This window comes from Erithacus rubecula (genome assembly GCF_903797595.1).
Source record: "Erithacus rubecula genome assembly, chromosome: 6".
NCBI lineage: Eukaryota > Metazoa > Chordata > Aves > Passeriformes > Muscicapidae > Erithacus > Erithacus rubecula.
The window spans coordinates 9,094,269-9,121,618 of NC_136688.1; the positions used below are offsets into that span (position 1 = coordinate 9,094,269).

A 27,350-nucleotide genomic window follows, 5' to 3' on the forward strand; every position below is an offset into this window, starting at 1 on the left:
GGTACTGGTTACAGCGCCCTGTTCCAGCACCTGGTCCTTGGAGCAATGGTCTCCACACACAACAGTCCATACATCTCCCCACTCTGTGGCCACAGGCTCCTCGCTTTGGAAAAGGAGCATAAAAAGTGATTTCTTAAATAGACTCTGCGACCTCTTTCTACCCAACGGATTGAAGACGCGTCTATTGTCGCACGACCCCAAGGATGCGTCCCTTCTGCTGGTAACTATATCCCCATCCTTTCTCTCTCTCTCTCCCCTTTTACTTTGTTTCCTTTACCTGTTTCTCTCCCTGTCTCTCTTCTATCGCAAAACTGAATGGTTGACACGCAATAAACTGCGTTGCTGCTTTCTCCTCAATAAAACCTGAGTCTCTTGCTATTTGTATTTTGCACTCTGGGGTGGAACGAAGCATCACGACTCCCGCTCGGCTTGAGCAGATCGTGGCACAGAGCGAGGAGATCCTGCTGCATCAGCGGGATGGGTGCAGGTCCTGGTCTCTCCCTTTCCCCTCCGTGTTGCTGGGAACAGTTGTGTGCATTTGGCAGTGACAAATAAAGCCCTGCAGACAATGCCACCAATCTCCCAGTGCTCTTCCCAACAATCCCATCAATCCCAGGGATATGTTTGTGATTCCACTCTCAGCCCCGCATCCCCAGGGAATGGCTGATGTACCAGGAAGGGAAGTGCCTGGGACTGAGTGAGACCCCAACCATGGAGTGAGTTTCTCTTTTGGGTTTTAATAGGCAAAAAGAATAATTTACACTGAAATTGAAGAAAATCCATCCACATAAGCTAGTTTCCTGCAGCGATGAACAGGGAAGGGTGACCTCTGTGAGCAGGGCCACCCTTAGCTGGAGACAGGGTCCCACCACACTGCCACACACATGTCCCCAGGGCTGGGGCATGGCCAGAGAATCCTCATGGCACCGTCTCCAGGGCGCTGCTGCTGACATCATCATAGTCCGAGTGCCCCGGGGGCTCTTCCAAACGGTCCCTTGTATATCCTGGGAGACTTGGAGGGGAGGAGATTCCACCTTGGGGACAGCACAGAAAGGTGCTTGAGGGGGCAGGCAGCTCCGTGTCCCCCCTGACAGACCCAACCTGGGCTCTGAGCACAGCACACATGGATCTGCTGCTGGCTCCCTGCCCACCCCCACAGCCAAACCCTGCCAGGGAGTGCCTCTGCAGAGGACACAGGGCAGCTGTGAGGCCTCTCACCTGTGGGGAGGACACTGATCCAGCTCTGCTGTGCCACTCCCTTGGACATGTCCCCAGTGTCTGGAGCAGGGGGATCCTGTGGCACATCCAGGACATCGTCGTAGCCATCCGGGATTCCTTGCTGGGGCCAGGCAGGGGGGTCTGGGAAATGCAGAGGGGTCCATGGCAGTGAGCAGCAGCCCTGGCACGGGTCTGGCTGTGCCATCCCCTCTGGCATTCCCACCAGGGATGTGCTGGTGACCCTCGGGTCCAGCAGGGAAAGGCAATGCTCCACTGCACACTGACAAGGGGAGCACTTGTCCCCTCAGCTCCCCAGCCCGGCTGTGTCCCCTCTCCCCTGCTCTCCCCGCTGCCTTCCTGCCCTGTGGTCCTACCTGAGGCTTCCTCAGTGTCACTCTTGGCCATGCTGTCCCTGCTGGAATATGGCAGCTTCTTGACCCATCCCTCAGACCAGGAATCTGCAGAAGATAAACAGGGACATGGGGGTGGCCTCAAGTCGCACCTCAGGTGACAGAACCTCACACCACACAGTGTGGCTGCTCTGGCACCCAGGGGACACCCCAGCCCATGGCCAGGAGCCACTGCAGGGACACCAATACCAGAATGTGCCGTGGGGCTGTTAGGCAGAACCTTCACTGCACACAGAGCTGGGCCACAAGGGCTGCACCCACCTGGGCCACTGGGCACCTCCTGGTACTCGGGCATGGCCGTGTAGTCCAGCTCCTCGTAGACAGCATTGGAGATGGCATCTGCAGCTCCGCCACGGCCTGGAAACACAGGCAGCATTTACCTCGGGCCCTGGGCAATGTTGGTATAACCAAGATCACCCCTGCCCATCTCCTGAGCTGTTCCACAGGGCAGGAGCCCCTGCACCCCCAAACCGGGTCAGTCCCAGCCCCACCCAGCAGGACCCACCTCTGCGCCAGGCACGGGCACGGCACAGCAGCACGGCCAGGGCACCCAGGGACAGGCACAGCAGCGTCCCCAGCACCACGCACAGCACAGTTGCCACAGGCACCGTCCCCACGCCCACTGCCACGGTGCTGCTGATGGGGACACCTGTGGGGACACAGCCAGGCAGTGACGGCAGGGGGATCCCAGCCAGCCCGGGCTGGGGGATGCAGGCACGGCCAGAGCTACCTGTGCTGCTGGCACCCTCCGGATATGGGGTAGCGTCTGTCTCGGTGCTGCCATCGCTGTCCTCCTCACATTCCACGTGGGCGTGCCCGCCAGCGCCGCAGCTCTGCAGCTGCCAGGGAGCCGAGGGGCACCCCCAGAGCCAGCGGGCCCCGTCCTCGCAGCCCACCCAGGCCAGCCAGGCACGGGACTCCTGCTGGGCGGGGTCGGCCGACAGCCCGCCCCGGTGCCCACAGCCCAGCTGGCGGCACACGGCGGCGGCGGTGCCGCTGCTGGTGCCGTTGGAGCACACGCGGCCCCAGGTGCCGTTATAGGACACCTCCAGGTAGCCACGGCAGCGCCCACGGCCGCCTGCCAGCCGCACCGAGATCTGCTCTGCAAGGGGGACACGGGGGTCACGGCTCGGCCACCAACCCCCCGGGGCCTCTGCCGCACCCCGACCTGGCCGTGCCCGCCACTGACCTGAGCACACGGCCCCTGCCCCAAGGCCGCGCCCGCACTCGCGCTGTTCCGAGCGCCCGCATTCCCAGAGAGACTCCTCGCTCCCGGAGCACTCGGCCATGTACGGCCACAGCGGCCCCGTGCCGGCGCCGAAGCGCGCCCAGCTCGGCGCCTCCAGGGCCGTGCCACAGCCCAGCTCACGGCACACAACGGCAGCGTCCTGCAGCTCCCAGCCTTCCTGGCACACGCTGCTCCAGCTGCCACCGGAATAGACCTCCACGCGCCCGGCACAGCGCCCTGAGCTCCCCACCAGCCTCACCTGCCGGCTGCCTGCGGGCACGGAAGGGCCGGGCTGGGCTGGGTGCCTGGGGCACCGGCACCTCCGGCGCTTCCCGGGACACTCACCTGAGCAGACGAGGTTCATCCCGTGAGGGATGTCGGCTGGTGCAGTGGTCATCCACCATAAACGCTGAACGTCAACAGTCTCAGCAAAATAGTCCTTGGACAGCTGTGAGGCCCCCTGGGTTAGCGCTGTGGTCATGTCCCGAATGACTGTGAGTACACGATACATGACCTCCTCCTCCGCCTTGTTGAGGTTATCTATGAACACCGTACCAGGGACGCCATCACTCTTGTCCAATCCTCCACAGCCCATATTCAGGCACACATTGCTCAAATTCCGAATGAGCGAAAGCTCTCCTGGCACACGGCGCCACGTCCCGTTGCCTACGGCCAACTCCACCCAACCATCGCACCAGGTCTCACCCTCCACCAGCCGCACGGACTCGACAATGCCTGTTAAATGTTAACACTCAGCAATTCGTCTCCAAAAAACAAGGTAGCTTCTAATCCCAACTCCTGGGGAGTCCTAAAAGCTCCTTAAGGCTCCTCCCGCAGATGCCCTACACACCTGAGCAGTTGACAGCAGCGGCGTTCCCGGGGGCACAGGGCGGCTTCCCCAGCACGGCCACGGGGCACTGGCCCGGGTGCCGCTCGCTCCCGCTGCAGCCGAAGGTGTCCGGCCGCAGCGGCCCCTCCCCGCTGCCGAAGGAGCCTCCCGGGGGCACGGCGAGGGCGCGGCCGCAGCCCAGGTGGCGGCACAGGACGTGCGCATCGGGCAGCTCCCACTCGCTGGCGCACACGGAGCCCCACGTCCCCCTCACGGCCACCTCCACTCGCCCGGAGCATCCCGAGCTGCTGTTCCCCAGGCGGAAGCCCGTGTAGGCTGCGGCAGGAAGGGCGGTGAGGGCGGCCACGCCGCACGGAGCCCAGGAGCCCCCGGTGTCCCCGGCACTTACGGGAGCACATGATGCTGGCACGGCCGCTGCAGCCCTGCCTGGGGGCCGCACTCCGGGCACAGGCGCTCAGGAGGGGCTCGCTGCCATTGCACTGGAAGCCCCCGTCCCAGAGCGATCCCGGTGCCGCCTCAACCCGGCCACTGCCGCCCATGGCGAGCGCCTCGCCGCAGCCCAGCTCCCTGCACACCACCTGGGCCGCCTTCATGTCCACCTGATCCGCACACACACCAAGCCAGGCCCGGCCCTGCCGCACCTCCAGCTGCCCGGCACAGGCTCCAGCACCTCCGACCAGCCGGGAAAATCCTGCAGGAGCAGCGCAGGCTCACTGGAAAGGGATGATGTGCATGAAGCACCACATCTGCACACAAGGAAAGCTCTTACCTTGGCACACAACGGCAGTGTCCCAGTCATGCATGCTGCCGTTATAAGGTCCCCAGCCACCGATCCCACATTCCCAGAGAGTGGCTTCAGATCCTTTGCAGTCCACCAGGACCAGATTGACGAGTCCGTCCCCTTCTCCGAAGCTCTCGCGGGCCGAGTAGGCACCGGCAGCCGAGCCACAGCCCAGCTGCTGGCAAACCACCTCGGCGCCCTCCATGTCCCACCTGTCGTCGCCCACCGAGCCCCAGCGTCCCTGCAGCTTCACCTCCACCCTCCCGGCACACGGACTGCCGCCGCCCGCCAGCCTCAGCTCCACGGCATCTGCACCAGGCCAGGACCACAGCTCAGCCCTGCCAGGGATGCTCCAGCACAAGGTGGCTGTCCCAGCACGGCCAGCGTGTCCCCTCACCTGTGCAGGTCACACCCACATCCCGCTCGTGGCCGCAGAAGTGCCGTCCCCATCCGAAGTGCCGACACTCCTCCAGCGAATTCTCGGTGCCGTTGCAGAAGAAGGGCTGCAGCCAGATCCGTCCGGTGCCCTGCCCGAACGGGGCGTACGGGGAAGCCCTGGCCACCCGGCCACAGCCCAGCTGCCGGCACACCACGCTGGCCCATCGGGCTTCCCAGTCGGAGTCGAAGACGCAGACGGAGCCCCACTCCCCGCCGTGCTCAGCTCCACGCGGCCGGCACAGCGCCCGCCGCCGCCCACCAGACGCAGCTCCCCGGAGCCTGCGGCACGGAGGCTGCTGAGCCGGGCCCGGCACCGCCGCGGGCCCCGCTGCCAGCGCCCGCCACTCACCCGCACACAGCTGCACGCACACGAGCAGCGCCAGCGCCAGCAGCGGCCCCATGGCAGCGGCCCCGAGCCAGCGCAGCCAGGCCACGTCTCGCCAGCGCCCGAGCCAATGCAGGCAGCAGCAGCCGGGCAGCCTTTAGCAGGTGCCTCATCGGCCGCCTCTGGGGCCGCGGCCTCCAATCACCTGCTCCGTGCCCAAATATGAGCCTCGCCTCCGCTTCTGGCGTCACACACCTCGCCACAGTGGGCTGCCAGCCGGATGTGCCCGGGGGGAGGCAGCCCCCCCACCCACCACACCTGCGCTGGGGGGGCCCTTCCTGCATCCCCCGAGCCTCCAGCTCTGCTGCTGCTGCAGCCTGCCAAGAGCCATCCTGACGAATGGGGACAGCCTTCACCCACAGACCACGATAAAGCAGCTGCAGGTGCACAGCTGCGGAGCTGCCAGCCCTAATCTGTGGGGCGCTGCCCTGCCGGGGTGCTCGCAGCCCCCGCGGGGGTGGCAGCAGCCCCCGGCTCCGCTCGGCGCTGCCAGGTGCCGGCTCCCCGGTCCCTCGCGGCGGCGCTGGCACATGGCGCTGCTGCCGCAGCTCTGGCCCCGCGCTCGCCTCGCCGCCCGGGCAGGAAGGAGGCGCTCACCCCCCGGCGCCTCCCGGCCTCGCCACCGACCGCACGCAGCTCCCGAGCCCTGCGCTGCCGCCGATAACGCCGCGGCTCCGCGCCGCCCCTGCCCCGCGGTGAAGCCACAAGTAGGGGGGGGGGCACACTTGTACCCACTTGAATTTTGGGGGACGCACCTGGGTAAGCTGCGAGTAAACATTACCAGAAAACAACGCGTGTACCCCGGGGGTGGGGGCAGGAACTCCCTTGTGGTCTGTCCTGTGTGTGAGTGTGTGAGGCTGAGGATGGGGCCGAGCCACCCCGCAGCACTGCTGAGCAGCCACAGTGCTGGCAGAACAGAGTTCTCCATGATGAGGTCCCTCCTGCAGCACCGCAGTCACCTTCATTGTGCTTCCAAGCTTTGTGTGGGATTGCGAACTCGCCACCTGCCAGTGGCATCTACCCCTGGATGGCTTGTGGACTGAGCTGAACCCGGCTAAGCCCTGAGGTGTCCTCCTCAAAGGTGTCGCACGGCCCTGCAGTGGCTGTCTATCTTGCACGGAGACCCGACCGGGCTGGCTGGAGGAGACCACCCGGCTACGCTCTCTCCGCGGCGGGCGGGAACACTCCCAGTTCGTTTCGGCGACATTATCAACTTTCCATGCCACACCGCGGCTTTTGCATGTAGGTGGCAGAGTGTCACAGGACACCCAGAACGCTGCGGCTCCGCGCCGCCCTTGCCCCGCCGCTCCGTGCCCCTGCGGCTCGGCAGCCGCGCTCCAAAGGAAACTTCCCCCGGCTCACCCCTCACCACACTCTCTGTCGGCACATTCCCAACGCAGGAATACACTATCCCTGGCAGCACCTTCACAGCTGCGGCTCCACTGACCGGCGCCGATCCCGGAGCTCCCCCAAACACTCTCAACACACATCCAGACCTCACGTTTCCTTCCCCATTCAACCCATAGTTTCCCACAGGAAAGTCGAAGGAGTCTCCTATGGTAAATCCACTTTTTACTACTACAGGAACATACAAACAAGCCCAGCAGATGCCTCTCGGGAAGCACGCAGGCTTTCCCCACCGCCTCACATTCCAGGTTCAAAAAGTGTATTCTGAAGTCTCCCTTCTTCCTCATGCCCGTCTCCTGCTGTCTCTCTCAGTGTCCCTCACCTGACCGAGACCAACTGTGCTCCCCGGCCCTTTCTTATGCAAAGGATCGGCACTACCCGGCTGTAGTAAAAGAGTTTGTAAGTATGGAAGAATACTTGGAGAATTAGTACAGAAGACAATCTTGCCCAATGAGGTTGTGTTTTATAAAAGAGTGATTTCCCTGGCCACTAGTTACAGTTGCAGATGGAGTCGGAATTTAGAGACCAAGAGTCTCTGCTGGTTGTACTTTGAGAGGGTAAGGGAGAGAAAAGTAAAAAAGCATCCTGTGTATGGCACAGTCCGTGTTGTGCGGCCAGCACAGGAACAGCTTGCGGTTTAGGCAGTCTTGTAGAAGGAAGAAGGAAAATTGCAGAGAGGAAAGAAGGCGTCAGGGCTGAGGAGAGCATTCTGAAAGAAAAGGAGACAGTGCTGTGTTTGAAGCTGCCTATGGGGAAGGAATGAGAGGTGGGGACAAACTACTCCTGTCAGAGAAGGAATTCAGAAATATTAATAAAAGACTGGAGTTTTTGCCAGTTGTGCACGTCTGGACACAATTACTACACTCGGCCTCTACTCTCGGGATCCCATCTGGAGCAAACGGAGCATCTGGAACTGCAGCCGCTCCCCATCCACCTGCCCCGCAGCAATTGCTCACGGCCAGAACGTGCCGCTCCCTCGCTGGGCGGGGCGGGAGGAGCTGCCCTGCCCCATCCCCGCTCTGCCGGGCACTGCGGCACCGGGCAGTGTCCCGGAGCTGTCCCTGCCACAGACGCACGCACGGCCCTGAGCCCACGGGGGCCCAGCTGGGGACACCCGAACGGGAGCGGCCTTGGTGCCTGGCTGGCTGCTGCCCCGGCCACAGGGGACAGGAGCTCCCCGAGGGCACCGATCCCTCGGGGGCCCTCGCTCGCCTCGCAGCCTCTTTGCCGGCGCTTCTCATCGCGCTGCGCTATCGCCGCCTCAGCAGCCGCTGCTGCTGCCTACGGCCTCAGCCACTGCTCCGCCCTTCCCAGCTGCAGCAGCTCCCCGAGCACAGGCCAAAGCCCTCCTGGCCCGTTGCCCTCGCTGCCACAGGCTGGGCAGCTGCCGGCTGTCGGGCGCCGGCTGCTGCAGGGGCCCCGTCTCAGCTGCCCGCACCTGAGTGACACCGAGCTGGGAGCCCACGGCGTCCTGCAGCTCTGCCGGCAGCTCCGGCATCCCGCCTGCCCGCTGCGGAGCCTGGGCTGAGGGATCTGCCACGGCCCCTGCCACGCCCGCCAGTTCCCGAGCTGGGGACAGGATGCTGCGGGACAGGCAGGGCAGCACCGCCATCGCGCCTGCTTCAGCACCTCCCTCCACACTACATCGAACACCTTCTCCTCTTCTCCTGCCTCCTCCATGCCCAGGCTGAGCACGGACGCCTTCAGCCAGGCCCTGCTGCAGGAGCTGGACGCCCTGCGGGCACTGCAGCCCGCCCTGAAGATCGGCAACCTCCTGGAGCATGACGTGCCGCAGGCAGGGGCCATGGCCCGGCTGCCCTGCCACCGCGGGCTCCTGCGGGGGGACAGGAAGGTGCTGCCCTCCTTCAGAACACCTCTCCTCCTTTAGGAACAGCCCTTCAAAAACCAGAGTCATTCCCAGCCCAGCTCTCAGTGCTGCCTGTGGGTCTGAGCCTGCCCAAACCATGGGTCTCAGGGAGGAGATCCTGCTGCATCTGCATAAGGGAGAGGGGTGCCTGGTGTGTCCTGCCCTCTGCCTTTTCCCCTCGTCATTGCTGGGGAAAATTGTGTGGATTTGGCAGTACCAAATAAAGACACTGCCGATAATTCCAGCAATATTCCTGTGCTCATCCCGTTAATCTCATCCACCCCAGGGAAGTGTCTGTGCTGCCATTGCTGCTCCACATCCCCTAAGAATGTCTGATGTACCTGGGATGCTGGTGCCAATGCGTGTGAGATCCCAGCCTTGGCAGTGAGTCTCTGAAGAGTTTGGATATTAATACATAAAGACGGAAATTCACACGGAAATCACTGCTAATCCTTGGAGTTCAGCTGTTTTCCTGCAGCAATGAACAGGGAGATGTGATCTCTGTGGGCAGGGCCAACCCTCCCCGGGGACAGGGCCCCACCACACTGCCACACACATGTCCCCAGGGCTGGGGCATGGCCAGGGAATCCTCATGGCGCCGTCTCCAGGCTGCTGCTGACATCACAATAGTTCGAGTGCCCCGGGGCCTGCTCCAAGGGGTTCCTTGTATATCCTGAGGCACTTGGAAGGGAAGAGATTCCATCTTGGGGACAGCAGAGAAAGGTGCCTGAGTGGGCAGGCTGCTCCGTGTCCCCCAGGACAGACCCAACCTGGGCTCTGAGCACAGCACACATGGATCTGCTGCTGGCTCCCTGCCCACCCCCACAGCCAAACCCTGCCAGGGAGTGGCTCTGCAGAGGCCACAGGGCAGTTGTGAACCCTCTTACCTGTGGGGCGGTCACAGATGCAGCTCTGCTGTGCATTTCCTTTGGACAATGTCCCCAGTGCCTGGAACAGGGGACTCCTGTGGCACATCCAGGACATCGTTGTAGCCATCCGGGATTCCTTGCTGGGGCCAGGCAGGGGGGTCTGGGAAATGCAGAGGGGTCTATGGCAGTGAGCAGCAGCCCTGGCACGGGTCTGGCTGTGCCATCCCCTCTGGCCTTCCCACCAAGGATGTGCTGGTGACCCTCGGGTCCAGCAGGGAAAGGCAATGCTCCACTGCACACTGACAAGGGGAGCACTTGTCCCCTCAGCTCCCCAGCCTGGCTGTGTCCCCTCTCCCCTGCTCTCCCCGCTGCCTTCCTGCCCTGGGGCCCTACCTGAGGCTGCCTCAGTGTCACTCCTGTCCATGCTGTCCCTGCTGGAATATGACAGCTTCTTGACCCATCCCTCTGACAGGGAGTCTGCAGGGAATAAACATGGTCATGGGGGTGGCCTCAAGTGGCACCGCAGGTGACAGAACCTCACACCACACAGCGTGGCTGCTCTGGCACCCAGGGGACACCCCAGCCCATGGCCAGGAGCCACTGCAGGGACACCAGGACCCAAAGGTGCCGTGGGGCTGTCAGGCAGAACCTTCACTGCACACAGAGCTGGGCCACAAGGGCTGCACCCACCTGGGCCACTGGGCACCTCCTGGTACTCGGGCATGGCCGTGTAGTCCAGCTCCTCGTAGACAGCATTGGAGATGGCATCTGCAGCTCTGCCACGGCCTGGAAACACAGGCAGCATTTACCTGGGGCCCTGGGAACACAGAGTGCACCCCAGATTTTTCAGAATTTTTGCATTGCAAGAGGCCTTCAAGATCATTGAGTTAAACCCATGCCCTAACATCTCAACTAGACCATGGCACCAATTGGCTTATCCAAGCTTTTTTTAAACACATCCAGAGATGGTGACTCCGCTGTCTCCGCAGGCCAGACCATTCCACTTTTTTATCACTCTTTCTGTTAATAATTTTTTCTTAATATCCAACCAGTAATTCCCCTGGTGCAACTTTAGACTGTGTCCTCTGGATTCTCTTTGTCACTGCCTGTTCAAAGAGATCAAGCCCCACCTGACTACCACCACTCTTCAGGGAGTTGTTCAGAGTGATAAGGTCACACCTGAGTCTCCATTTCTTCAGGGTAAACAACTGTCAAAGTCCTTCCTAAACTGAGGGGCCCAGAGCTGGACATAGCAAACAAGGTGTGGCCTCACCAGTGCTGAGTACAGGGAAGAATGAGTTCTCGGCTCCTGCTGGCCACACTATTCCTGATCCAGGCCAGGGTGCCATTGGCCTTCTTGGCCACCAGGGCACACTGCTGGCTCATGTTCAGTCAGTTGTTAACCATCACCCCCAGGCCCCCTTCTGCCTGGACACTGAACAGCCACTCCATGCCCAGCCTGTAACACTGCAGGGGGTTATTGTGGCCAAAATGCAGGACTCAGCACTTGGACTGATTGAACTCCATCCCACTGGACTCTGCCCATCCCTCCAACCCTTCCAGGTCTCTCTGCAGAGCCCTCCTACCTTCCAATAGCTCGACACATGCTCCCAGCTTAGTGTCCTCTGCAAATGTACTGATGAAAGACTCAATATCTTCCTCCATGTCATCAATGCAAATCTTGAACAGAACAGGCCCCAGCACAGAGCCCTGAGGGACTCCACTGGTGACAGGCTCCCAGCTGGATGCAGCATCGTTCACCACCACTCTCTGGGACCAGCCATGCAGCCTGTTCTTAAGCCAGCCAAGAGTGCTCCTGTCCAAGGCAGGGGCTGCCAGCTTTTCCAGGGCTGTGCTGTGGGAGAGTGTCCAAGGCCTTGCTGAAGTCCAGCTACACAACATCCACAGCCTTTCCTGCATCCACCAGGTGGGTCACCTGGTCACAAAAGATCAGGTTGGTCAAACATGGCCTACCCCTCTGTCCTGGTTTAGGGGAAATTTGGGAGGAAACCTCCGAAGAAGGCCCCTCAACTGGCTCGTGGAAAAAATGTTCCCTCAGAGAGAAATGGGAAAAAACCTGTTTATTTAACTGACAAAGCACTTCCCAGCACAAAAGTGAACAATACCACACAGGAAAACCTCTCACCACTCCAAAGAGCTGACAGATTCAGAGGAGTCCCTCTCGTGGGTTGCAGCCCTGCTCGCTCAGGCTGTTCTCAGTCCCTCCAGTGCTGGGAAATGCTGTGGCCCAGGCCAGGCCTGGTGTGCCACAGGTGTGAGCCCCTGCTGCTCTTCTGGGTTTTCAGTCCAGAGCAGGTTTGAGCAATTCCAAGAACAGAGGAAAAGCACAGTCCAGGGAAACTCCTTTGCCTCAGCTATCCAGAAAAACTAACTAAAAGCAAAAAGAAGCTTTTACCCATCGTCCACTGCAGACAACCTGCTCTGCGTGAAGGAGGCAGGGGAGCAAGTGCAGTCTCTGATAACAAGTCTGCACCTCCTTCTCTCCCCCTTCACTCCTGGAACCAGTCTTAAAGCTGCACAATTCAATATTCAACACCAACAGATGATTTGGGGTACAAGCTTCATAAAGTTGCCCTAATACATTCCGCCCTTCATCCCCATATTGTCAGCTTACTGCTATATCTAATATATATTCCAATTCTACAAACACATATATAATGCATATATATATGTACTGTATGCAAGGACTCAGCCTAGGCAGGGCCTGCTCGGTTGGTTGAAACTCGGCTGTTAACTAACCAGGTGGTCTTTGCAAGATGCTGCTCCCAATTCTTGAAATATTCCCCACCCAATGCTTTCAAGGTCATTTTTAGCAGTGCATTGTACCTCTCCACTTTGCCTGCAGCTGGTGCATGGCAGGGGATATGGTAAACCCACTCAGTGCCACGTTCTCTAGCCCAGGTGCTTATGAGGCTGTTCTTGAAATGAGTCTCATGGGCGAACTCAATTCTCTCAGAGGTCCCATGTCTCCAAAGGGCTTGTTTCTCCAGGCCCAGGATGGTGTTGCAATGAGTGGTGTGGGGCACAGGGTAGGTCTCCAACCATTTCGTGGTGCGGGAAAAAATTGGACTTTTAGTCAGCAAATCAATATGATTTTGCAGAAGCTGATTTATTGTTCATAATTCTTCCTAATTGTACATTTCTAGAACCATCACCCACGTGGGGACACACTTTGCAATTGGTAATTATAGGATATTGATCCTCCCATTCAAACTCCTGAAAGTCCATAATTGGTGGGATTCAGGATCTTCACCGCCTCCCGTTGCCTTGAATCTTCTCATCTTGGAAATCTGTGCTTTCAACTTCTTGTCTCCCGATTTAGCAGAGTTTGTGTTCCAGCAGCCTTAAGGGATTTCAACAAGTTATTGAAAGACTCCCAGAATTTTCTCATACTCTGCACCTGATATAAACACTGGTGCAAACTAAGAAATTCACAAAAACAGCTGGCGTGTGAAAGGAGCGTGTGAACGGACAGCAAAATATGCAGAAATAACTAAACAGGTCTGAGGCAGTGTGATGTGGTCAATCTGTCAGGCCTCCCCATACTTATATTTGGACCATCGCCCCCCATCCTGCTTGCCTTGCTCGATGGCAGCACATGTCTCACAGTCTTGAGTAACCTGAGAAATACTGCCCTTCTTTCCTTTCTCAAACACCTCCATTGCCGTGTTCCCCCACACAATGATGTCATCAATGTACTGCAAATGTTCTGGAGCCTCACCCTTCTCCAGTGCAGCCTGGATCAGTCTGTGGCAGATGGTGGGGCTGTGTTTCCACCCCTGGGGCAGTCGGTTCCAGGTGTACTGCACGCCCCTCCAGGTGAAAGCAAACTGAGGTCTGCACTCTGCTTCCAGAGGGATGGAGAAGAATGCACTGGCAATGTCCATGGTGGCACACCACCTTGCTGCCTTGGACTCCAGCTCCTACTGGAGTTCCAGCATGTCCAGCACAGCAGCACTCATGGTGGAGTCACTTTTTCAATGCACGATAATCCACAGTCAGTCTCCATTCTCCATCAGATTTGAGCACAGGCCACATGGGACTGTTGAAGGGTGAGTGGCTCTTGCTGACCACCCCTTGGCTCTCCAGCTCATGGATCATCTTGTGGATGGGGATCACAGCATCTCGATTTGTCCGGTTCTGCCGGCGCTGCACTGTCATGGTGGCAATTGGCACCTGTTGCTCTGTCACTTTCAGGAGTCCTACTGCAGATGGATATTCTGATAGTCCAGGCAAGGTGTTCAACTGCTTAATGCTCTCTGTCTCTACAGCAGCTATTCCAAAAGCCCACCTGAACCCCTTTGGGTCTTTGTAGTAGCCATTCCTGAGGAAGTCTATGCCTGGAATGCACGGTGCCCCTGGGCCAGTTACAATTGGATGTTTCTTCCACCCCTTCCCTGTCAGGCTCACCTCAACTTCCAGCACAGTGAATTCCTGTGATCCTCCCATCACCCCAACAGTAGAACCAGGTTCCTTCCCCCACATGTTCTGATGGTATCAGGGTGCATTGTGAACCAGTATCAACTAGCACTTCATGTTTCTGTGGCTCTGATGTGCCAGGCAACCACACGCTGCAATGGAGTCTGTCATCCCATGCCTCTCCCTGGCTAGAGGCAGGGCCCCTCTAGCCCTGGTTATTATTTCTTTCCTGGGCATACATAACAGAAGTTCCTTCAAGTGGGTCTGACAGATTATCTTCCCTTCTTTAATATCCTGCACCTTGGTTATGGGAGGTCGAGGTTACCTTCACTTTCGTAGAACTCCCTTGGTTAGTGCTTCCCTCCCTCAGTTGATGCGCCTGTGCTGCCAGGACAGAAGTGAGTTTCCCATCCCATTTTCTCATGTCTTCCCCATGGTCATGCAGAAAGAGCCACAGAGCAGCTCGTGGGGTGTACCTTCTCTCCCTGGCTGGAGAGCGTTGGGCTCTAATTTGGGGGCTGGTGCTGCATTGATCTTCCTCATCTCCTCCCTCGTCCCTCATCTCCTCTTTAAACTCCTCTATGAGTTCTTTAATCATGGCAGAGACATTGGCCTGCATTGGGCCATTCATCATACTCTCAAAATTTCTGAGTTTGTTTGTGACAGAACACACTGTCTCTTGGTTGTTATCAGCATTAATCATTGCAATGAAGGTGGTATATTGAGATGGGCCCAGGTTTGCCAGATTCCACAACACCTGCCCTGTGCTCCTTATCGGGGTCATTGTCATGCTGTCTGCCCCTCCTAAAGAGAATCTCCAATCCTGCCATGTCTTTCAGCTGCTGGATCCCTTTTTCAAGGCTCTTCCATCGCATTCCATGGTGGTGCTCCTGCATTCTCTCTCTGTGGACAAAGCTCTCTCTCACACTCATTAAAAGCCCTTCCCAGAGCGAAAGGGGATCTTCCTGTCTTACGAATACCTGATCCACACCCGAGTCCTGGGTCAAGGGTCCCAAATTCCTGGCCTCAGTTCCATCCAGTTGTACACCTGTCCCCGTAAGGTCCAGACCCGGAGTAACCAAGTTGTAAAAGGCTCACGGCCCCGCTGAGCAATGTCTTTACACAGGTTACAGAGACTATCCTATGAGAGGGACTCGGTGATTATCAACCTCTGGCTCCTTGCTGGTGTTGAGGGCCCTCCTCGCTGATCCTTATTATCCAAGTGCTTTGTTTTCATTATAGACTGTATAGTTTCCACAGGGGCGACTGCTGCTGGCTGTGGCTGCCCCTGTGATCCAGCTGGAGCCTGGACAGATACAACATCTACGGGTTCCACTGCAGCACCATCCGACTCTCCCTCTTTAGGGCAGGGGGAGGGTTCCTCACCAGCTGGAGAAGAGTGTTCCTTCAACATCTGGCACATGTCCCAAGCCACCCACACTGGGTGGTTCCTTTCTGCAGTGGGCTGTGGGACAGGATCAGGCTCTGGGGCAGCATCTCTCATCTCTGGTGTAGGGTCAGGCTCTGGGGCAACATTTGTATTTCCTGGGGTAGGTACCAGGGTTGTTATCCAAAACAATATTCCCTTGTCTCTGAATGCTAAACAGAACAGGCATATTAGCAACACCACCCACTCTATGCTATCATTAACATTCAGAGGAGATCTGAACCCTTCAAAAACTGCTGGGGTAGACCTAAAAATCTGGGTGAAGGCTTGGGAAAAAAATTGCCCTGGTGTCATTTCCTCACAGTAAGTGCCATTAATAAAGTAACCCCAAAAACATACAGTTAGTGTGCGAAAGCCCTGAATTAATCTACTCGCCTTCCAAAGGAAGTTACAAATCCACAAATTCCTCATCTTATTAGCCCATAAGGCAAACTGGATAACAGACACAGTAGCCTTGGTTATAGGGCCCATGTTTAGCTAAGGGCCTGCAAATGGGAGAAATATATCCACGACCATGTGCCACCCGAACCAGGGTGAGACCACATGAAGCAACCTAATGGGGTTTCTATGTCCAGCACACAAAAATTAGGTCATTCAAGAATTGTTATTCCTTTTATCTCTCGATGCCCTCGAGCCTCACGTGGGGCACCAAAATCTGTCCTGGTTTGAAGGACAGGTGTCTGCCCATAGAGGCAGAAGCTTCTCTTTGAAATGGAGAATGTAATCCCCCTCCCTCCAAATTATTATAATTTTTATATTAAGGAGCTCTCAGGCAAAGATATGGGAACTAGGAATAACAGTTCTTTACTAGGAAAATTAAAATAGAAATACAGTTGTACAAAGAACAATCCCAACCCTGACAGAGCCAGAATACAACCTGACACCCTGTCAGTCAGTCAGGGTGTTGGTAACAGTCCCATTAAATGGTGGCTACAGTCCCCCAGCAGTGGCAGATGTGGTTCAGCTGAAGCAGTGCTCCTGCAGAGAGCTGCAGCTTTCCTCCAGAAGTCCAGGGATGATGTAGAAGGCACTGGCTTCTCCTCTGGAATCCAGTGGAAAGATGGATAACTTGCTGATCAAAATCTCAGTTTTTATCTAGGTAGGAAAGGCTTGGCTCCTCCCCCTGGCTGCAGCATCTCCCAGTGGGATGATGTAATTGGACCAGTCATACAGTGGGAGTTAATGTGCCAGCAGCAGATGATATCTTCCTGGAGGGAGGATGGGCTGTGGAAAAGATAATGATTGCTCCATCTTGCCTTAAAGATGGCCCATGAAGAGATAGTATGTGCCATGGAGATAAAGAAATCACTGCCCCACCCAGCTGAAACAGATGGTGTCAGAATACACTTTTGTGTCCACATCAACCCAACACAGCAGCTTATTGGGCAGGGAGGCTTAACCCCTTGGGAAGGGGGGACCCTGTAGCTTTAGTTGGTACACCTGACCAACTCCTAGAAAACATTCACAAATAGAAATAGAAGTAGTGGGGAATACCCAACTGAAAATCATCTCCCATTTGGAAATCTTCAACTTGCAAATTACAGCAGAGAAAATTCAAAAACCTTCTCAGGAAGTGAAGGTTTTGAAAACAGCCACTACTGAGACCTCCCCCTCTGACAGGATGGCCCAGCAATCCTCACTCAGGAAGTGGTATGCCCCGATCAAGCAGTACTGTAACATCTCCTCTGTAACAGAATAAACTGTAAAAAATCTGGCAGTAACAGAAACTGAGAGCTTGGGTAGCAGCTACAACAAACCTGCCTGGGTAATTAAAGTAACCTCTGCTTTCTCCCCCAAACAAACGGCAAATTCTTCATTCACTGATGCTTCTGCCAAACAAAGTATTGCTGGGGGAGGGGGTGGCTCTCAGGCTGGGGAGCTGATGCTTGTTTGGAGTGTTTTCCAGCTTGAGGTGTGGAGTGCCTCTTTTGTTTGCATCTACACTGACTCTTGTGCTGTGTTTAAAGGAGGTACAGAGTGGCTTCCTGTTTGGCACCAAAATGATTGGGAAGGAAACAGAATTCCAGTCCACGCTGGATAGTTCCATCATTTTAACCTCCTGCCTCTTTGTGGCAGATTCTGTTGTGTTTTCTTTTCACAGAAGAACGCCGTGGGATGTGAAGATTAATTGCTGAATCCCTCATGGAACCTCTATACAGTTATGGCACAGGACCTTACAGTCGTGTTTTATTTTCTGACATTCAAAATCAAAATTGATTAGATCATGTGTGGTAAAAACAAAACAAAATATTGAGGGGAACTTGATGTTAGTGTTGTAACACCTCCTACCCAACCATAGGTTATGATGAGCCTGAAAATGTTTGAAATTGGACCATAGGTAAATAAGAAAACTGGCAAAAAGCAAATATAGTTTAATCCTGCATGGTGTTTTAAACAAGTCAAATTGCCAATGCAAAACAATGTCTCAGCAATTCAGCCAGCTTGTTCACCTTTTCTGCAAATCTCTTTTGATGGGGGGACAACCTGGTTGCAAAAGCAGGATCCTTTCAAGAAACAAACAAGAGACATACCGGTGTTGTGGGAGCAAGACTGGGAATTTTGAATAGGATTGATTTAGAAGTATTAATGAAGAAATTGGCTGTTTCCTTTCAGCTGTATTCAGGCTCTCTTGTGGATGCAGTCAGTTTGTGCCTCAATTATAAGAGAAGGTGAGGAAGGCACTTTTCCTACTGAAATTCAAAGAATAATTTGGGATAATGACACTGACTTGTAAAAAGAATTCCAGTCCTGGTAGAACTAGGTGAATTTTACCTATGACCCCAGCACAATCCCAGCCACAGCCTTTGCACTGACGATTTGTACTGCTTCAGTACATTCAATATTCCCTATCACTGCATTAGGGCTGAATCATGACAGAGCTATTCTCTATCCTTTCCAGCATAGGGAATGGACCCGTCAAATTGGTGAGAAGGGGCAAATTAGTGATTCGGAAACTTGTACTGTCTGAGAACAACAAGGGTTTATCTGTGAAAGTAATGCAATCAGAACTCAGGATAGGTGCTTAGACACAAAACAGAATGTCTGTAACCTTGCAAAAAAAAAAAGACATTCCTGAAACAATACTGGTGGATATGGGCAATGAGTGTTCATGCTTAAGAACTGCATGTGATAGGTTTTTTTTGTAGAAGAATTGGTAGTGAACACAATGGGTTATTAAAAATAATTTGGCTCTTTTTTGTTGTGTTGTATTTTAAATTGAAATTAATTTTTTTTTTTGTAATTTGAAAATTGCATGTTTTAAGTTGTGTTCCAGTTTGATTATTGATTATATTTTGCCAATTTTTCATTGTGATTTATTTCAACAAAAAAACTTAATCATTTTTGTAATCAGAAATTGAAATTGAAAATTGATTATTTGTTTTGTTTTCTTTCTCCCTTTTCCTTTCCCTTATCTTTTCCCTGCTTTTCTGTTCTATCCAGCTTTCTGTCTCTGTTTTCCAGGACATGCTATCAACTCGCACGAGTCCTGAAGACTTCACAACCCCACGAAGGAGCTCTTGACGATGGTCGTGAGTCACGGGCTGCTGCAAGAGTCGGTCCCAAGTTTCTCTGATCTGCCTCACGACCTCCATCAGAGACTGAGAGCCAGGACCCCACCCCTCGCTCTGGACCTGAGTTCTGGCCTGGCCCAGGTGGATGCTCGCCAAGGACTGTTTGTAGCTGTGCCTGGTGCTTGCCATGGTACGCTGCTCTCGAGCAGGGTACTGGTTACAGCGCCCTGTTCCAGCACCTGGGCCTTGGAGCAATGATCTCCAGACACAACAGTCCATACATCTCCCCACTCTGTGGCCACAGGCTCCTCGCTTTGGAAAAGGAGCATAAAAAGTGATTTCTTAAATAGACTCTGCGACCTCTTTCTACCCAACGGATTGAAGACGCGTCTATTGTCGCACGACCCCAAGGATGCGTCCCTTCTGCTGGTAACTATATCCCCATCCTTTCTCTCTCTCTCTCTCCCCTTTTACTTTGTTTCCTTTACCCGTTTCTCTCCCTGTCTCTCTTCTATCGCAAAACTGAATTGTTGACACGCAATAAACTGCATTGCTGCTTTCTCCTCAATAAAACCTGAGTCTCTTGCTATTTCTATTTTGCACTCTGGGGTGGAACGAAGCATCATGACTCCCGCTCGGCTTGAGCAGATCGTGGCACAGAGCGAGGAGATCCTGCTGCATCAGTGGGATGGGTGCAGGTCCTGGTCTCTCCCTTTCCTCTCGGTGTTGCTGGGAACAGATGTGTGCATTTGGCAGCGACAAATAAAGCCCTGCAGACAATGCCACCAATCTCCCAGTGCTCTTCCCAACAATCCCATCAATCCCAGGAATGTGTTTGTGAATCCACTTTCTCCCCTGCATCCCCAGGGAATGGCTGATGTAGCAGGAATGGAAGTGCCTGGGACTGAGTGAGACACCAGCCTTGGAGTGAGTTTCTCTTTTGGGTTTTAATAGGCAAAAAGAATAATTTACAATGAAATTGAAGAAAATCCATCCACATAAGCTGCTTTCCTGCAGCGATGAACAGGGAAGGGTGACCTCTGTGAGCAGGGCCACCCTTAGCTGGAGACAGGGTCCCACTACACTGCCACACACATGTCCCCAGGGCTGGACCATGGCCAGGGAATCCTCATGGCACCATCTCCAGGGCGCTGCTGCTGACATCATCATAGTCCGAGTGCCCCGGGGGCTCTTCCAAACGGTCCCTTGTATATCCTGGGAGACTTGGAGGGGAGGAGATTCCACCTTGGGGACAACAGAGAAAGGTGCCTGAGGGGGCAGGCAGCACCGTGTCCCCCCTGACAGACCCAACCTGGGCTCTGAGCACAGCACACATGGATCTGCTGCTGGCTCCCTGCCCACCCCCACAGCCAAACCCTGCCAGGGAGTGCCTCTGCAGAGGACACAGGGCAGCTGTGAGGCCTCTTACCTGTGCGGAGGACACTGATCCAGCTCTGCTGTGCCACTCCCCTGGACATGTCCCCCATGTCTGGACCAGGGGAATCCTGTGGCACATCCAGGACATCGTCGTAGCCATCCGGGATTCCTTGCTGGGGCCAGGCAGGGGGGTCTGGGAAATGCAGAGGGGTCCATGGCAGTGAGCAGCAGCCCTGGCACGGGTCTGCCTGTGTCATCCCCTCTGGCCTTCCCACCAGGGATGTGCTGGTGACCCTCGGGTCCAGCAGGGAAAGGCAATGCTCCACTGCACACTGACAAGGGGAGCACTTGTCCCCTCAGCTCCCCAGCCCGGCTGTGTCCCCTCTCCCCTGCTCTCCCCGCTGCCTTCCTGCCCTGGGGCCCTACCTGGGGCTGCCTCAGTGTCACTCCCCTCCATGCTGTCCCTGCTGGAATATGGCAGCTTCTTGACCCATCCCTCCAACAGAGAACCTGCCGGGAATGAACAGGGACATGGGGGTGGCCTCAAGTGGCACCTCAGGTGACAGAACCTCACACCACACAGCGTGGCTGCTCTGGCACACAGGGGACACCTTGGCCCATGGCCAGGAGCCACTGCAAAGACACCAAGGCCCGAATGTGCCCTGGGGCTGTCAGGCAGAGCCTTCACTGCACACAGAGCTGGGCCACAAGGGCTGCACCCACCTGGGCCACTGGGCACCTCCTGGTACTCGGGCATGGCCGTGTAGTCCAGCTCCTCGTAGACAGCATTGGAGATGGCATCTGCAGCTCTGCCACGGCCTGGAAACACAGGCAGCATTTACCTGGGGCCCTGGGCACTGTTGGTATAACCAAGGTCACCCCTGCCCATCTCCTGAGCTGTTCCACAGGGCAGGAGCCCCTGCACTCCCAAACCGGGTCAGTCCCAGCCCCACCCAGCAGGACCCACCTCGGCGCCAGGCACGGGCACGGCACAGCAGCACGGCCAGGGCACCCAGGGACAGGCACAGCAGCGTCCCCAGCACCACGCACAGCACAGTTGCCACAGGCACCGTCCCCACGCCCACTGCCACGGTGCTGCTGATGGGGACACCTGTGGGGACACAGCCAGGCAGTGACGGCAGGGGGATCCCAGCCAGCCCGGGCTGGGGGATGCAGGCACGGGCAGAGCTACCTGTGCTGCTGGCACCCTCCGGATATGGGGTAGCGTCTGTCTCGGTGCTGCCATCGCTGTCCTCCTCACATTCCACGTGGGCGTGCCCGCCAGCGCCGCAGCTCTGCAGCGGCCAGGGAGCCGAGGGGCACCCCCAGAGCCAGCGGGCCCCGTCCTCGCAGCCCACCCAGGCCAGCCAGGCACGGGACTCCTGCTGGGCGGGGTCGGCCGACAGCCCGCCCCGGTGCCCACAGCCCAGCTGGCGGCACACGGCGGCGGCGGTGCCGCTGCTGGTGCCGTTGGAGCACACGCGGCCCCAGGTGCCGTTATAGGACACCTCCAGGTAGCCACGGCAGCGCCCACGGCCGCCTGCCAGCCGCACCGAGATCTGCTCTGCAAGGGGGACACGGGGGTCACGGCTCGGCCACCAACCCCCAGGGCCTCTGCCGCACCCCGACCTGGCCGTGCCCGCCACTGACCTGAGCACACGGCCCCTGCCCCAAGGCCGCGCCCGCACTCGCGCTGTTCCGAGCGCCCGCATTCCCAGAGAGACTCCTCGCTCCCGGAGCACTCGGCCATGTACGGCCACAGCGGCCCCGTGCCGGCGCCGAAGCGCGCCCAGCTCGGCGCCTCCAGGGCCGTGCCACAGCCCAGCTCACGGCACACAACGGCAGCGTCCTGCAGCTCCCAGCCTTCCTGGCACACGCTGCTCCAGCTGCCACCGGAATAGACCTCCACGCGCCCGGCACAGCGCCCTGAGCTCCCCACCAGCCTCACCTGCCGGCTGCCTGCGGGCACGGAAGGGCCGGGCTGGGCTGGGTGCCTGGGGCACCGGCACCTCCGGCGCTTCCCGGGACACTTACCTGAGCAGACGATGTACAGTCCGTGAGGGATGTCGGCTGGTGCAGTGGTAAACCAGCCTAAATCCTGAACGTCAACGGTCTCATCAAAATAGGACTCGGACAGCTGTGAGGCCCCCTTGGTCAGTGCTGTGGTCATGTCCCGAATGACTGTGAGTACACCATACATGACCTCCTCCGCCGCCTGGTTGAGGTTATATATGACAACCGTACCAGGGACGCCATCACTCTTGTCCAATCCTCCACAGCCCAGATTCAGGCACACATTGCTCAAATTCCGAATGAGCGAAAGCTCTCCTGGCACACGGCGCCACGTCCCGTTGCCTACGGCCAACTCCAGCCACCCATCGCACCAGGTCTCACCCTCCACCAGCCGCACGGACTCAACAATGCCTGTCAAATGTTAACACTCAGCAATTCGTCTCCAAAAAACATGGTAGCTTCTAATCCCAACTCCTGGGGAGTCCTAAAAGCTCCTTAAGGCTCCTCCCGCAGCTGCCCTACACACCTGAGCAGCTGACAGCAGCGGCGTTCCCGGGGGCACAGGGCGGCTTCCCCAGCACGGCCATGGGGCACTGGCCCGGGTGCCGCTCGCTCCCGCTGCAGCCGAAGGTGTCCGGCCGCAGCGGCCCCTCCCCGCTGCCGAAGGAGCCTCCCGGGGGCACGGCGAGGGCGCGGCCGCAGCCCAGGTGGCGGCACAGGACGTGCGCATCGGGCAGCTCCCACTCGCTGGCGCACACGGAGCCCCACGTCCCCCTCACGGCCACCTCCTCTCGCCCGGAGCATCCCGAGCTGCTGTTCCCCAGGCGGAAGCCCGTGTAGGCTGCGGCAGGAAGGGCGGTGAGGGCGGCCACGCCGCACGGAGCCCAGGAGCCCCCGGTGTCCCCGGCACTTACGGGAGCACATGATGCTGGCACGGCCGCTGCAGCCCTGCCTGGGGGCCGCACTCCGGGCACAGGCGCTCAGGAGGGGCTCGCTGCCATTGCACTGGAAGCCCCCGTCCCAGAGCGATCCCGGTGCCGCCCACACCCGGCCACTGCCGCCCATGGCGAGCGCCTCGCCGCAGCCCAGCTCCCTGCACACCACCTGAGCCGCCTTCATGTCCACCTGATCCTCACACACACCAAGCCAGGCCCGGCCCTGCCACACCTCCAGCTGCCCGGCACAGGCTCCAGCACCTCCGACCAGCCGGGAAAATCCTGCAGGAGAAGCGCAGGCTCCCTGGAAAGGGATGATGTGCATGAAGCACCACATCTGCACACAAGGAAAGCTCTTACCTTGGCACACAACGGCAGTGTCCCAGTCATGCATGCTGCCGTTATAAGGTCCCCAGCCACCGATCCCGCATTCCCAGAGAGTGGCTTCAGATCCTTTGCAGTCCACCAGGGCCAGACTGACGGGTCCGTCTCCTTCTCCGAAGCTCTCGCGGGCCGAGTAGGCACCGGCAGCCGAGCCACAGCCCAGCTGCTGGCAAACCACCTCGGCGTCCTCCATGTCCCACCTGTCGTCGCCCACCGAGCCCCAGCGTCCCCGCAGTTTCACCTCCACCCTCCCGGCACACGGACTGCCGCCGCCCGCCAGCCTCAGCTCCACGGCATCTGCACCAGGCCAGGGCCACGGCTCAGCCCTGCCCGGGATGCTCCAGCACAAGGTGGCTGTCCCAGCACGGCCAGCGTGTCCCCTCACCTGTGCAGGTCACACCCACATCCCGCTCGTGGCCGCAGAAGTGCCGTCCCCATCCGAAGTGCCGACACTCCTCCAGCGAATTCTCGGTGCCGTTGCAGAAGACGGGCTGCAGCCAGATCCGTCCGGTGCCCTGCCCGAACGGGGCGTACGGGGAAGCCCTGGCCACCCGGCCACAGCCCAGCTGCCGGCACACCACGCTGGCCCATCGGGCTTCCCAGTCGAAGTCGAAGACGCAGACGGAGCCCCACTCCCCGCCGTGCCTCAGCTCCACGCGGCCGGCACAGCGCCCGCCGCCGCCCACCAGACGCAGCTCCCCGGAGCCTGCGGCACGGAGGCTGCTGAGCCGGGCCCGGCACCGCCGCGGGCCCCGCTGCCAGCGCCCGCCACTCACCCGCACACAGCTGCACGCACACGAGCAGCGCCAGCGCCAGCAGCGGCCCCATGGCAGCGGCCCCGAGCCAGCGCAGCCAGGCCACGTCTCGCCAGCGCCCGAGCCAATGCAGGCAGCAGCAGCCGGGCAGCCTTTAGCAGGTGCCTCATCGGCCGCCTCTGGGGCCGCGGCCTCCAATCACCTGCTCCGTGCCCAAATATGAGCCTCGCCTCCGCTTCTGGCGTCACACACCTCGCCACAGTGGGCTGCCAGCCGGATGTGCCCGGGGGGAGGCAGCCCCCCCACCCACCACACCTGCGCTGGGGGGGCCCTTCCTGCATCCCCCGAGCTTTCAGCTCTGCCGCTGCTGCAGCCTGCCAAGAGCCATCCTGACGAATGGGGACAGCCTTCACCCACAGACCACGATAAAGCAGCTGCAGGTGCACAGCTGCGGAGCTGCCAGCCCTAATCTGTGGGGCGCTGCCCTGCCGGGGTGCTCGCAGCCCCCGCGGGGGTGGCAGCAGCCCCCGGCTCCGCTCGGCGCTGCCAGGTGCCGGCTCCCCGGTCCCTCGCGGCGGCGCTGGCACATGGCGCTGCTGCCGCAGCTCTGGCCCCGCGCTCGCCTCGCCGCCAGGGCACGAAGGAGGCGCTCACCCCCCGGCGCCTCCCGGCCTCGCCACCGACCGCACGCAGCTCCCGAGCCCTGCGCTGCCGCCGATAACGCCGCGGCTCCGCGCCGCCCCTGCCCCGCGGTGAAGCCACAAGTAGGGGGGCACACTTGAACCCACTTGAATTTTGGGGGACGCACCTGGGTAAGCTGCGAGTAAACATTACCGAAAACCAAAGCGTGTACCCCGGGGGTGGGGGCAGGAACTCCCTTGTGGTCTGTTCTGTGTGTGAGTGTGTGAGGCTGAGGATGGGGCCGAGCCACCCCGCAGCACTGCTGAGCAGCCACAGTGCTGGCAGAACAGAGTTCTCCATGACGAGGTTCCTCCTGCAGCACCGCAGTCACCTTCATTGTGCTTCCAAGCTTTGTGTGGGATTGCGAACTTGCCACCTGCCAGTGGCATCTACCCCTGGATGGCTTGTGGACTGAGCTGAACCCTGCTAAGCCCTGAGGTGTCCTCCTCAAAGGTGTCGCACGGCCCTACCGTGGCTGTCTATCCCGCACGGAGACCGGCCAGGCTGGCTGGAGGAGACCACCCGGCTACGTTCTCTCCGCGGCGGGCAGGGACCCTCACAGTTCGTTTCGTCGACATTATCAACTTTCCATGCCACACCGCGGCTTTTGCATGTAGGTGGCAGAGTGTCACAGGACACCGAGAACGCCGCGGCTCCGCGCCGCCCCTGCCCCGCCGCTCCGTGCCCCTGCGGCTCGGCAGCCGCGCTCCAAAGGAAACTTCCCCGGCTCACCCCTCACCACACTCTCTGTCGGCACATTCCCAACGCAGGAATATACTATCCCTGGCATCACCTTCACTGCTGCGGCAACAATGACCGGCGCCGATGCCGGAGCTTCCCAAACACTCTCACACATCCAGACCTCACGTTTCCTTCCCCGTTCAACCCATAGTTTCCCACAGCAAAGTCGAAGGAGTCTCCCATGGTAAATCCATTTTTTCCTACTGCAGGAACATACAAACAACCCCAGATGATGCCTCTCGGGAAGCACGCAGGCTTTCCCCACCGCCTCACATTCCAGGTACAAAAAGTGTATTCTGAAGTCTCCCTTCTTCCTCATGCCAGTCTCCTGCTGTCTCTCTCAGTGTCCCTCACCTGACCGAGACCAACTGTGCTCCCCGGCCCTTTCTTATGCAAAGGATCGGCACTTCCCGGCTGGAAGAATACTTGGAGAATTAGTACAGAAGACAATCTTGCCCAATGAGGTTGTGTTTTATAAAAGAGTGATTTCCCTGGCCACTAGTTACAGTTGCAGATGGAGTCGGAATTTAGAGACCAAGAGTCTCTGCTGGTTGTACTTTGAGAGGGTAAGGGAGAGAAAAGTAAAAAAGCATCCTGTGTAAGGCACAGTCCGTGTTGTGCGGCCAGCACAGGAACAGCTTGCGGTTTAGGCAGTCTTGTAGAAGGAAGAAGGAAAATTGCAGAGAGGAAAGAAGGCGTCAGGGCTGAGGAGAGCATTCTGAAAGAAAAGGAGACAGTGCTGTATTTGAAGCTGCCTATGGGGAAGGAATGAGAGTTGTGGGCAAACAACTCCAATCAAAGGAGGCATTCAGAAATACAAAGACTGGAGTTTGTGCCAGTTGTGTCCGTCTCGACACAATTACTACACTCGGCCTCTACTCTCGGGCTCCCATCCGGAGCAAACGGAGCATCTGGAACTGCAGCCGCTCCCCATCCACCTGCACCGCAGCAATTGCTCACGGCCAGAACGTGCCGCTCCCTCGCTGGGCGGGGCGGGAGGAGCTGCCCTGCCCCATCCCCGCTCTGCCGGGCACTGCGGCACCGGGCAGTGTCCCGGAGCTGTCCCTGCCACAGACGCACGCACGGCCCTGAGCCCACGGGGGCCCAGCTGGGGACACCCGAACGGGAGCGGCCTTGGTGCCTGGCTGGCTGCTGCCCCGGCCACAGGGGACAGGAGCTCTCCGAGGGCACCGATCCCTCGGGGGCCCTCGCTCGCCTCGCAGCCTCTTTGCCGGCGCTTCTCATCGCGCTGCGCTATCGCCGCCTCAGCAGCCGCTGCTGCTGCCACGGCCTCAGCCACTGCTCCGCCCTTCCCAGCTGCAGCAGCTCCCCGAGCAGAGGCCAAAGCCCTCCTGGCCCGTTGCCCTCGCTGCCACAGGCTGGGCAGCTGCCGGCTGTCGGGCGCCTGCTGCTGCAGGGGCCCCGTCTCAGCTGCCCGCACCTGAGTGACACCGAGCTGGGAGCCCACGGCGTCCTGCAGCTCTGCCGGCAGCTCCGGCATCCCGCCTGCCCGCTGCGGAGCCTGGGCTGAGGGATCTGCCACGGCCCCTGCCACGCCCGCCATTCCCGAGCTGGGGACAGGATGCTGCGGGACAGGCAGGGCAGCACCGCC

The 27,350-nt window shown here is 58.4% G+C and overlaps 2 protein-coding genes across 2 annotated transcripts; both read right to left on the minus strand.

The window, feature by feature from the left end:
* Positions 1-802: 802 nt before the first annotated feature.
* Positions 803-25,921, minus strand: LOC306803966 (scavenger receptor cysteine-rich domain-containing protein SCART1-like; the record flags this gene model as incomplete). Its single annotated transcript, XM_079309988.1, has 11 exons — positions 803-1,034; positions 1,219-1,359; positions 20,656-20,739; positions 20,953-21,048; positions 21,197-21,793; positions 21,880-22,653; positions 22,769-23,083; positions 23,157-23,459; positions 23,538-23,858; positions 23,947-24,508; positions 25,865-25,921. 11 exons carry the CDS (start codon positions 25,919-25,921, stop codon positions 919-921), a joined length of 3,366 nt encoding a protein of 1,121 aa, XP_079166114.1. The 3' UTR covers positions 803-918.
* On the minus strand, positions 1,891-5,865 carry LOC306803942 (scavenger receptor cysteine-rich type 1 protein M130-like). The gene is made up of 7 exons (XM_079309967.1): positions 4,885-5,865; positions 4,476-4,796; positions 4,095-4,397; positions 3,707-4,021; positions 2,818-3,591; positions 2,359-2,730; positions 1,891-2,277 (listed from the first exon to the last, which is right to left on the minus strand). The coding sequence occupies exons 1-7, from the start codon at positions 5,324-5,326 to the stop codon at positions 2,042-2,044; spliced, it is 2,763 nt and encodes a 920-aa protein (XP_079166093.1). The 5' UTR covers positions 5,327-5,865; the 3' UTR covers positions 1,891-2,041.
* Positions 25,922-27,350: the final 1,429 nt, after the last annotated feature.